This window comes from Humulus lupulus, chromosome 6 (assembly GCF_963169125.1).
Source record: "Humulus lupulus chromosome 6, drHumLupu1.1, whole genome shotgun sequence".
Lineage (NCBI taxonomy): Eukaryota > Viridiplantae > Streptophyta > Magnoliopsida > Rosales > Cannabaceae > Humulus > Humulus lupulus.
Genome location: NC_084798.1, coordinates 145,954,635 through 145,967,344, shown reverse-complemented (window position 1 = coordinate 145,967,344; position 12,710 = coordinate 145,954,635). Strand labels below are relative to the sequence as shown.

At 33.8% G+C, this 12,710-nt stretch overlaps 1 protein-coding gene across 2 annotated transcripts; it reads right to left on the bottom strand.

The window, feature by feature from the left end:
• Positions 1–7,282: 7,282 nt before the first annotated feature.
• On the bottom strand, positions 7,283–10,736 carry LOC133782584 (uncharacterized). Of its 2 annotated transcripts, none has more exons than XM_062221915.1 (5): positions 9,869–10,736; positions 9,687–9,791; positions 9,383–9,578; positions 9,153–9,283; positions 7,283–9,043 (listed from the first exon to the last, which is right to left on the bottom strand). In XM_062221915.1, exons 1-5 carry the CDS (start codon positions 9,911–9,913, stop codon positions 7,406–7,408), a joined length of 2,115 nt encoding a protein of 704 aa, XP_062077899.1. In that variant the 5' UTR covers positions 9,914–10,736; the 3' UTR covers positions 7,283–7,405. The 2 variants fall into 2 exon arrangements, with proteins under 2 accessions (XP_062077899.1, XP_062077900.1); XM_062221916.1 differs by having other exon boundaries at positions 9,153–9,253.
• Positions 10,737–12,710: the final 1,974 nt, after the last annotated feature.

The following is a 12,710-nucleotide window of genomic DNA, read 5'->3' as shown; positions in this document are numbered from 1 at the left end:
AAATTAAAATGAAATATATGCTTATGAACAATCCAATACATGTAGGCAGAATTAATATATAGATTGAACATGTACAAATAGAGGATCGAAAATTGTAAACCTTCAGTCATTGTAATTGATAACATCGATCTAGCTTTAGATCTACAAAAGAAAAAATAAAAGAATTAGAACAAGTACTCAGCCTTCCAAGCTCTCACTAACTCTTTTTTTATGGAGTTACTGATAGTCAGAATGAGCAGTGAGCTTGGGGACCGGTACTCTATATTTATAGAGTGAGACCTACCATCAGAGTCTCTGTCACAGATTGAGATATTTTCTCAATCAGTTGAGATATGCAAAATCGAGTAACAAACAAAATCGGGTAACAAATAATGCTGACAATTAATTAGAATATTTTGTGAATAAATAAAATATTGACTATGATATTTTGTTATGGCAATTTTGGCATTAGGATCTTAGAGATCGAGGCAATTTGATACTTGTAATGGTATAAACGTTGAATATATTTATGTTCCTATAGTTTTTTTAAAATATATATTAGTGTTAGCATCAATGTAAAACAAACACAATATAGCCTATTTTGCATGAGTTGTACACTGACGCTAAAGGATGTTTTGCGTCAATGCGAAATGAAATTTTTTTAGTATTGTAAGATGACCGAGTAATTCTTGGCTTTCAGCAAGAGTCAAGGCTTTTTGACGCCATAAAATGATAATTTGTGGGACTGAGTTTGAGAGTAGTATATTTTTTCTAGCAATGAGAAAGATAAATCATGGTCAATTGTAGGTTATTTGGACTACATGAACATAACTAGCTATATTATTCTTTCCCTTAAAACAATATGGAGCACCCATGTTCTCTATCTAAATACACTTGAACTAATATGGTCTATGATATGCAATACTAGGATGCTTCAAGATCTGTTGTAGCCAATTTAATCAATTCGCTGACATATCCTAAATAACCTAAACTACCATATTGGGAGAAAATGTTACCGTTGGAACTCTATCGGTCTTCAACGACTCTCCAAAGTTTTAGCAATAATTTAAACACCATGTTCTCACAACTATAAGCAATGTAGCATCAAATATTGGAACCAAAGAATGGGACATGTCCATACTAAATTTCTTAAATCTTTACATGCAAAAAAAAACATTATTTTTAGTAGGGACAAAGATCAAAAAGTTTGTTCGTAGTTGTCAATTGGGAAAAAAATGTGAACTTCCATTTTCTTCACCAAACAATTCTACAATATTTCCTCATGATAAATTACATTGTGATTTAAGGGGTCCTGAACCCACTTTTTCCTGTCAAGTTTTAGATACAATGCAATTATTATTGATGACTTCACTCGATACTCTTGGTTGCTCCATTTAAAGAAAAAAGAATCTTATTTAATGAAAATAAATTTCAAACACCAAAAACTTATTGAAAATTGTTTTGATAGAATTTTTTAAAAATTCAAAGTTATGGAGGTGGTGAATTTACATCCTTAGAGTTTGAACATCTTAATAGTTGTGGTGTTGATCACCAATTCTCTTATCCTAACACCCCTTAGAAAAACAGTGCATCAGAAGTAAAATATTCGGTTGAAGCCTTCTTCGCCTCTGTTTTCTAAATAAATCGGATGCTATATTTGAATATGGAAACAATAAGTTATTTAACAATGATTTCGACTATGGAAATCTAAGACTTTTCATATGTAGATTTTTTCCTCTCTAAGAGACCATGGCAAGAATAATTTTTTTAAGAAAATCTATGCTTACATATTCTTAGAATACAACCCAATTCACTAATGATAACATGCCTAGAACCATCCACCAATGGCATTTATATATCAAGGCATGTGGTATTAAATGAAAGTTTATTTTCCTTGTGCTACTAAGCAAAATTTTGTGCAGAAACAACCAGAATTAGTTATATATTCCCTGAGTCAAAATTTCTGCTTCATCGTGACAATGATAAGAAGAACAAGATAATTTTATTATATTTTCATTCTTGCATTTGATACAAAATGAAAAGTTATCGATTGGACCTTAAAAGCCTTCTTACGCCTACTTAGTACCTTGGAACACCAAGATTAAAAGTTGTGGAGTTTGTGTCTTGATTTCACTTCAGTTATTAGTTTGTTATTACCGTTTAAGTAAGTTAGTCTCTTTGTTTCTATCTTTTCTTTTCTCTATTTATAGCCTATATATAGAGAGGCTTTTTTTCTTATTGAAAATGTAACAAAAACTTGTGTAAGCTGAGAAGAGAGAAAAAGAGCAGTACTGAGAGGAAAACTCGAGAGTTCTTTGTGAAGACTAAGCTGTAGTTGAACTTTCTATATAGTGAAAAGACTAGGGAGTTTTACTCCTAGCCTTGGATGTAGGACCATTAATTGTTCTGAACCAAGTAACTTGTGGTGTTCATTATTCTTTCCTTTATTCACTCTGTATTTAAATTTATCTTCGTGTTCAAAAACTCTACTATTGTTGGTGTGTATGTGTTTTTTCTGATCTTGTGTGTGCAGGTGCTTCAGTCTAGTTGGTTTTATTGAATTTCCTCACAGATTGTTATCAGAGTTCGGGCTACCGAAGAGAAATTCCCACGTCGAGATCAAAGATTACTTCAACCTTCTTTCTGTTTCTTCAGCCATCTTCTTGATTCTTCAAGATCTTCTCATCCTTTCCTTGTTTCTTATTTTTTTTTATTTGAATTTAACTGGCCAATAGATTCAATTACAATGTCTTCAGCAAAGCTTGATATTGAGAAATTTGATGGTAAAAATGATTTTGTCTTATGGCAGGAGAAGATGCATGCACACCTTGGAAATCTGGGTTATGAAGAAGCTTTAAAAGAAAATGACAAAATGTCAGTCAAACAAGAAGATAAGGAAGAAATCTTGAAAAAGGCAAGGAACACCATTGTGCTCAGCTTGAGTGATTCCGTCCTAAGGAAGGTGATAAAAGAAAAGACAGCAAGGGAAATGTGGGAAAAGCTTAATCAACTTTACATGACCAATGATCTTCCTGATAGGATTAACTTGAAACAGAAAGTGTGTGGTTTCAAGATGGATGAATCGAAATCAATTGATGACAATTATGATGTGTTTGTCAAGATGATTGCTGATCTTGAAATGATGAAGATCACCATTGAAGAAGAAGATGAAGGCATCTATTTGCTGAATTCATTGCCCAATGCATATGATCAACTTAAAGATACTATCAAATTTAGCAAAGAAGTTTTGACCGTGGATGATGTTATCAGTGCAACCTACTCAAAAGAGATGGACTTGAAAGCAAGTGGCAAGGCTCATAGGAGTACTAGCAAAGGGTGCCTTGCTTGTGGAAGACCTAAAAGAAGAGAGCATCACCAATTCAGAAATCAAAGCTCAAAGAGTGGGAACTACAGATTTGGCAAAACTCCTTCTAAATCAAGAGAGAAACGAGTATGTTGGACATGTAACAAAAGTGGTCATATAAGGCGAAATTTTCCTCGGAGATTCAGCTTCAACAAAGGACATAGATTAGACAATTACAACAACAAATCAGAGAATTTAGACAACAATTCAGATATGAATTTCTCAGATGGTTATGAAAGTGTTGATGTACCTAACACAAGTTCTGAAAATCTAGAAATGGAATGGATTATGGATGCACATTCCATATGACCCCAAGAAAAGATTTTTTTAATGATTATAAACATATATCTAATAATAAAGTTTTCATGGGAGATAACCATTCCTATGATGTTGCAGGTATTGGAAGAGTGAAACTCAGATTAAAGGATGGGTTAACTCAGATTCTTGATGAAGTGAGGCATATTTCAAGCCTGAAAAGAAATCTGATTTCTTTGGGTGACATGGAGCATTTAGGGTGTACATATAAGGCTCAAGGTGGAGTCTTGAAAGTCTCCAAAGGATCTATGGTCATAATGAAGGGAAGCTTACAACAACAGTTGTATATCTTGCAAGGAACTGCTGATGAGGGAATAGTGGCTATTTCTATTTACAAAGAAGATCAAACCAAACTATGGCATAATAGATTAGCCCATATGAGCATCAAAGGCATATTGAAGTTTGGAAAAAAGGGTCTCATTGACAAAAGAAAGCTGTCAGGAATAGATTTTTGTGAGCATTGAATACTAGGAAAGGCTCACAGACTGAAGTTCACCCAAGCTGTACACAAGACAAAAGGTACACTTGATTACATACATTCAGATTTGTGGGGATCACCAAACATACCAATTTCTCTTTCTAAATGCCAATATTTTGTCTCATTTATTGATGACTTCTCTAGGAATGTCTGGTTATATTTTCTCAAAACAAAAGATGAGGCTTTTGAAAATTTTATAGAATGGAAAACACTTATGGAAAGACAAAATGGTAAGAAAATCAAAAGACTTAGGACTGATAATGGTCTTGAATTTTGTAATAAATTGTTTGACAAATAATGCTCTGAAAATGAATAGAACAATAATGGATAAAGTTACATGTATGCTAGGAGAATTTGGGATTTCAAAAATGTTTTGTACAGAAGCCGCAAATACAGCTGCTTATATAATTAATAGATCTCCTAATGCTGCCTTAAATCTTAAAGTCCCTAATGAAATATGGTCTAGACGAAAACCAGGATATAGGCATCTCAGAATATTTGGTTGTGTTGCTTATGTGCATGCTAGTCAAGGAAAATTAAATCATAGAGCAAAGAAAGGTTACTTCATTGGATATCCATATGGAGTTAAGGGTTATAAAGTATGGCTTCCTAGTGACCATAAATATGTTGTTAGTACAGATGTATATTTCAATGAAGTTGTATTATTTAACACTAACTTGCAGGGAAAAACTATTGATTCTAACAGTGACTCTGAGACTTAAAACAAGTCTCAGGAAATATTAAAAGATATGCAAGTTTCTATTGACATTCCAGCTCAAGGTGGAGCCTCTCCATCAACACAAGATGAATCAAAGTATGATACAGATCCTGAAAGTGAACCTGAAGAAGTGACTGACCAACAAAGTCTTGATGATTACCTTTTAGAAAGAGATCAAGAGAGAAGGCATATCAAATTTCCATCAAGATATGCTCAGGCTGATTTGCTTGCATTTGCATTCACAGATGCTAAAGTTATCAATGAAGAGGAGCCGAAGACCTATGAAGAAGCAAGAAACAGCCTCAACTGGATACATTGGGAAACAGCCATAAAAGAAGAATTAAATTCTTTGAAAAGGAATCAGACTTGGAAATTAGTTCCTAGAAGGAAAACTCAGGAAGTCATTGGGTGTAGGTGGATTTTCAAAAGAAAACCAGGGATTCCAGGGGTTGAGAAGCCTAGATACAAGGCTAGACTCGTTGCAAAAGGGTATGCTCAGTTGGTAGGGATTAACTATCATGACATTTTTCCACCTGTTGTTAAGATGACTTCCATTAGAATTATTTTGGCTTTGGCTGCAAAGGAAGACATGGAAATAGAACAACTAGACGTTAAAACAACTTTCCTACACGGTACACTTGATGAAAATATTTTTATGCAACAACCAGAGGGATTTGAAGAAATGAGGAATATTGATATGGTGTGTCTACTACAAAGATCGTTGTATGGATTGAAACAATCCCCAAGGCAATGAAATAAATGTTTCAGTGAGTTTATGCTTAAAAGGAAGTTCGTGAGAAGCCAATATGATCACTGTGTGTATTATCAAAAATACAACTCAAAAGATTACATATATCTTTTGATCTATGTTAATGACATGCTTATAGCATGTAAAGATGTTGCTGAAATACAAAAGCTGAAAACTGCTCTTGCTATGGAATTCGAAATGAAGGATCTTGGTGCAACTAGAAACATTTTGGGAATTGAAATCTCAAGAGACAGATCTCAAGGTACTCTTACTTTATCTCAGCAAGCTTACATAGACAAAATTGTTAAAAAATTTAATCTTAAAGAGGCAAAATCAGTCTTGACACCAATTGGAGCTCATCTTAAATTGTCTTCACTGAGTAAAGTCGAAGATGAAAATGACATGAAGGCTATTCCTTACTCAAACGCAGTAGGGAGTGTGATGTATGCAATGGTTAGCACTAGGCCTAACATTGCTTATGGAGTTGGCTTAGTAAGCAGATTTATGAGTAACCCCAGCAGAGATCATTGGAATGCAACAAAATGGCTGATTAAATATCTCAAAGGGGCAGCAAGCTTGAAGCTTAAATACTCAAATCAAAGTTCAGACAGTTTTATAAAGGGGTTCTTTGATTTGGATTATGCAGCAGACTTGGATAAAAGAAGGTCAATATCTGGTTATATATTTACCATTGGAGATAACACTATAAGTTGGAAATCAATCCTACAACAAGTTGTGGCTTTATCAACCACAGAGGCGGAATACATGGCCATTATAGAAGTTGTAAAAGAAGGGTTATGGATCAAAAGATTCATAAATGAGCTGGGCTATAATGAAGACAAGGCAGTCCTTTATCGTGATTCACAAAGTGCGATTCATCTCACCAAGAACAATATGTATCATGAGCGCACAAAGCACATTGACATCATATTACATTTTGTTCGTGACATCATTGAAAAAGGAGATATCGAGATAAAGAAGATCGTATCTGAAGATAATCCTGCTAATATGCTTACTAAAGTTATTTTTGTTGTTACGTTCAAAAATACTCTGAACTTACTCAACATTGCTCCTAAGTAGTAAGCTAATTTGTTTGGGAGTCCTTAGTTCTTTTCACTCACCGCTCATCATGACACAAAAGGTGGAATTGGTGGAGTTTGTGTCTTGATTTCTCTTCAGTTATTAGTTTGTTATTACCGTTTAAGTTAGTCTCTTTGTTCCTATCTTTTCTTTTCTCTGTTTCTAGCCTATATATATAGAGGCTTTTGTTCTTGTTGAAAATGTAACAAAAACTTGTGTAAGCTGAGAAGACAGAAAAAGAGCAGTACTGAGAGGAAAAGTCCTGGGGTGTACTCGAGAGTTCTTTGTGAAGACTAAGTTGTACTTGAACTTTCTATATAGTGAAAAAGACTAGTGAGTTTTACTCCCAACCCCATATATTGGTCTGAACATATATTGGTCTGAACCAAGTAACTTGTGGTGTTCATCATTCTTTTCCTTTATTCACTCTGTTTTTAAATTTATCTTCTTGTTCAGAAACTCTAGTACTGTTGGTGTGAATGTTTTTTTTTTTAACTTGTGTGTGCAGGTGCTTCGGTCTAGTTGGTCAAAAGCAAGTTTTGGTCAAAGTTTAAAATCATTTCCTTTAAAAAAAATGTAAAAGAAAAATCACACTTTGGGGATCCTTGAATGAATTTGATCCATAGCTACAATGTGATTCTGAACTTTCACTTATTTCGTGTTACTACTCTTCTTCACTTGTACTATCTCTCTATATGACAAATTCTAGTACTTGTAGGGACATTACAAAAGCTTGCAGCAATCGCAACTGCATTTGCAGCAAAAGTCACAAAATTGTTGAAGTGGACCATTTGGCTGAACTTCTTCACCTTCCATTTCAGGTTCTTCCACCACAGGAGCAGGCGGCAACATATCAAACAAAGAGGAAAATATGACAAAATCATCATCCATACCAGCAATGCTCTCTTCTGTTCCCCACCTAAGTTGAAAGTTAAACTGCATCTCATAGTTTTCTGTTTTCATATTTGGAAAAATCGTCATCTCTACCTCTTTCACCTTCTCTTTCCCTGGTCTCTGTGAGCTTGTCTCACCATAATTCGATGCCACTCCAATAGATTTTTCTGCAGACCATTTGTGGGATGTTTCAATAGCCACTCGTTCGGATATTTTCACAACTCTTTCGTTTGATGATCCAACAACATCACGTTTGCCTTTTGCAACAGTCTCACCACCAGCTTGCTCAGACATTTTAGAAGCAACTTGCTCAGGTATTTCAGCACCGGTTTGCTCAGAAGTTTCAGCAGCTTCAGTAGCCTCCTGCTTAGACTTTCCAGGAGTAGTCTGTGAGGATTCAGCAGCCTCAAGTTTAAACTTCTCAGAAGTTTCAGAAGCCTCAAGTTTAGATTTCTCAGAAGTTTGAGCAACCTCTAGCTCAGGCATATCAGAAGTTTCAGCAGCTACTTCTTTTGGCAATTCAAAAGTCACATCTTTAGATTTTCCGACAACAGCTTCCTGAGATGGTTCAGCAGTCACTTGTTCGGGTAATTCAAAAGTCACATCTGTAGATTTTCCAGTGCCAGCTTCTTGAGATGGTTCAGCAGCCACTTGTTGAGGCAATTTAAAAGTTACTTTTTTAGAGTTACCGGCACCAGCTTCTTGAGACGGTTCGGCAGCCACTTGTTCAGGTAATTCACAAGTCACTTCTTCAGATTTTCCGGCACCATCTTCTTGAGATGGTTCAGCAGCCACTTGCTCAGGTAATTCACAAGTCACTTCTGTACAATTTCTGGCATCAGCATCTTCAGACGGTTCAGCAGCCACTTGTTCAGGTAATTTAAAAGTCACTTTTTTAGATTTTCCGGCACCAGCTTCTAGAGACGGTTCAGCAGCCACTTGTTCAGGTAATTCAGAAGTCACTTCTTTAGATTTTCCGGCAACATCTTCTTGAGATGATCCAGCAGCCACTTGCTCAGGTAATTCACAACTCACTTCTTTATATTTTCTGGCACCAGCTTCTTGAGATGGTTCAGCAGCCCCTTGTTCTGATAATTCAGAAGTCCCTTTAGATTTTCCGGCACCATCTTCTTGAGACGGTTCAGCAGCCCCTCGTTCAGATAATTCAGAAGTTCCTTTAGATGTTTCGACACCAGCTTCTTGAGATGGTTCAGCAGCCACTTGTTCAGATAATTCACAAGTCAATGTAGATTTTCCAGAACCAGCTTCTTGAGAAGGTTCAGCAGCTACTTGTTTCAGTTTTTCAGAAGCATTCTTTTCACCTATTTCAATGAATTTTTGAGATGTTATTCCAGCTCGTACCTTCTTTTTTGGAAGGAACTGGCCCTCTGGGACAGCACTTTCAATCATTAGCTTCAGTTCATTGCATAGATCAATCATAGCAGTGGTGCACTCTTCAATATCCTCCTGAGACCAAATAACCAAAGAAGAAAAAGGATACAATTCTCATAAATTTTGAAAATGTTGAAAAAGGCCAATGAATTTACTATTCTCATTGTTTCAACTTTTTTTTTACCACTCTGAAAAAAATTTCTGAAATAATTTGATTCACAAAGCCTGAAAATCTTAAGGGATAGAGGAACGATGAAGCTGCAAGAAGGGCTGATGCTGCAATAACTGAAGGCCTGAAATGCGTTACTGTGATGCCTGTTTAATAATGAGTCAGTTCAACAGTGATTGATAAAATCTAACAGTACAAGGATCAAGGAAGGAAACAAAATTGGCTATGTAGTGAGGAGATTTTACTGCGGTGTGATTGTATAATAATCTGATTAATAGTTCTACGTCGAAAGCCATAGGTAGAGTGTAACTTCTGTTCGAAGTAGGGAACAAAGCATAAAGCTGTTACAGGACGAAGATGCCAATTTATTCCCATGAGAATGTGATGCTCCATAGCCAGGATTTCGTCTGATGTTATAACATTAATTTCTGGTTTTTCTTCCTGTTTAGATAAGAATAAAATGTTTTGATAATGAACAAAGAAAGACCTTAACTAACTTCATCATCTAATCTAAGGATATTGGAAAAGTGATATTTATGAAAAATTTACCAGATATTCACTAAGAATGAAATTGGGGTCTCTCATCTTCCAAGCAAGTGTAAGGCAACAGAGAGAAAGGAGTTCGAGATTGCGTTGACTAGTAATCATTACAGCCTGTGAAAACAATATCTCTCAGAAACATTGCTACCCAGTCAAGATCAAATACGATAACTCAGAGCAAGTTTCAATACCCATAAAGGATCAGTCCTCGAAATGTAACGATCGAAGTAATTCATAGCAAGAAAGGGTATGACTGGATCAAAGTTTTCACATCTGGAGTACTGCAAGGAATAGAGAAATTGTCAAACCTGAATTAGAGAGCTGTAGTGAATAAATGAACAGAAACTATAAGACGTGTGTGTGTGTGTGCGCGCGCGCGCCTTTATGCATCCATTAATTCATAATGTTTCATCTAAAGATAAAGTGGGCATTTTCTTGCTTGATTGAAGTTTCAATCTTTCCACTGTTAGACTAAAATTTGTAACAAGATCGAGTTGGGGGCATAACCAAGTATTGCATTTTCTTTCTTTATTGATATTTTATATTCTTGTTTTCTATCAAATTATTCTTTCTATACAAAATTAAACATTTATACAGCATTGGATCAATTTCAAATGAATAAGACCATTATAAATAAAATTTTCTTTGCATTTTTTACACAAAACAATCAATAATATAACTAAAAGCATTCCAAATAAAAAAAATCGAAACATAAGTGATAAGCAATTATAAAGAAAGAAAATGTTGGGTATTTCGAGAACTGGCCTTGGAGGCTACCATCACAGCCCGTTGTCGCAATATCTCCCTGACTGTGTTCTTGACGTAACGCTCACTCGCCATAGACAATTTTTCGACCTCCAAATACATCTCCAGACCTCCATTTTCTTCCAGTGGAATTGGATTGATAGGGTCGTATTCCATTTTCGAAACCATTGCTTCGGCCAAAATGTACTTGAAATTCAGTTTAGGCAATGTTTGTTGCCAAGAAAAGAAAACAAAATCTTCGAGTTCGAAAGTGGATGGTAAGAAAGTGGAGCTTTGGTTCTTTCTTTGTGTGGTTTTTCTCTTGAACTCTCCAGGCAGTTGACACAAAGGACATTCTACGCGGGAAACAAAACGTTCACCTTTTGGGCCTGTAATTGATCACTTTTGGTCTCTCATACATATGAAATGGGCTTTGAACGAAATGGGTGGAAGGCCTGGGTTCAATGAGAATGATCTGATGATTACAAGGAGTTGGAATAAATCAGAACGTTTTTGGGCAATTTTTAGGAAATTTTACATTTATATACCTAGAATCTAAAATATTTACAAAAATACATTCAGCAATACTGGTGTCAATTCAGCATAGCATACCAAAATTTGAAAAAATTGGGAAATCCCGCTTTCTGAGATTTTGTGTTTTTTTTCGGTTGTAAAAAATGACATTTTGATTGCTTAGATACTAATAAGATATCAATTGGTCACTTTATTTTATTAAAAGCTATATTTTTACATCATATTATTTCAGTACCTTTTGGTTACTTCCAAAAATTATTTGTAGTCTCTTAATATACAAATTAGTTATTTTTAGGTTACATTATAGTATCTTATTATCTAAGATACATTTTGGTAACCTTCAAGCTTATTTCAGAAACTAATGTGTTGTCATATAGTATAATAAGTTACCATATATTTTATTAGTAAAAAGTAATTTAGTGTACTACACGGTAGCTTTTAAATAAAAACTTTTTATAGACTTTTTTAGTTACTCTTGTAATTTACATGTTTTGTTATTTAAGATACTTTTACATTACATTGAAGCCTATTTTAGAAACTAATTAGTTATCATATAGTATAAAAAGTTACTTCTATAATTTCAAGTTACGATAAATAGCTTATTAGAAAATGATACTATTTAGTATTTAGTATACTACATAGTTACTTTTAAAAGCTGTATTTTCGTTGCTTTTAAAATCAATTAAGATACTAATTGGTTACCTTTTGATATATGAATAAATTTTTGGGTATGTCGCAAATTTAAAACAACCAACAAACTTAGTTAGTTATCAAAAAGAGTCTTCTTATGTTCAATTTTTTAAAAGTTTCCAAACAACATCCTAAAGAATCTATTTTAAAAAAGTTACTTGAAATGTTTATAAAATAGCTTGAAAGTTGTTTAGAATATCATATGGTATATTTTAAATGTAAAATAAGAATACAAATTTTGGTACATTAAATTTTGTTTAAGTTTAAAATTTAGTTACTTTTTTAGTTAACAAAATATAAAAAAGAAAGTAAAATGGTGTTTTTTTTTAATTTTGGTCATCTTTTCCAGTGACGACGAAAAAACATATGTTTCCCACATATCAAAATGATCACATTGTAGAATAGGTCGTGATTGTACCACTCTTGAGCCCAACTGACTAGTGGTGTGGCCAAAAATTTTTTTTGAAGTTAAGGAAAAAAGAAAAAAAAACATTAAAAAAATGCGAAAAGCAAGTACGGTGGATTGAGAGAGAAGGGAGAGGATATAACAAATTAAGTTTATATACGGTATAAAAAAATGATACAATTGTAAATAAAATTACACATATTATTATTTTCATTAAGTTACAAAAAATAATGTCAAGTGTAAATTTTCCCATTATTTATGAATTACCATTAAATTAAAGAAGAGATATTTTCTTGTCAAAAAAAGTATTTTCATAAATATGGTTTTTTAAAAGCTAATAGAAAAATGTGGCTTTGCTATCTATGCAACTTTTGTTTGAATTATTTTAATAAAGTCATACTCTATATAGTTTTAGCAATTAAGTTTTAAAACAAATCTCATACTTCCATAATACTAAATTTTTAAACATTACAACTCTCTACGAATTTTTTTTTACATATACATGTATACATTTATTTATGATATATATATATATATAAATTTAGTATTTATGTTGTTGACGCGGTTTTTCACCAACAATAGATTAAGAAATATGAAAAAAGATGATTAGGCTTTTGCAAACAGTAAAATGAGAACACAGGAAATTTTATGTGATTCAG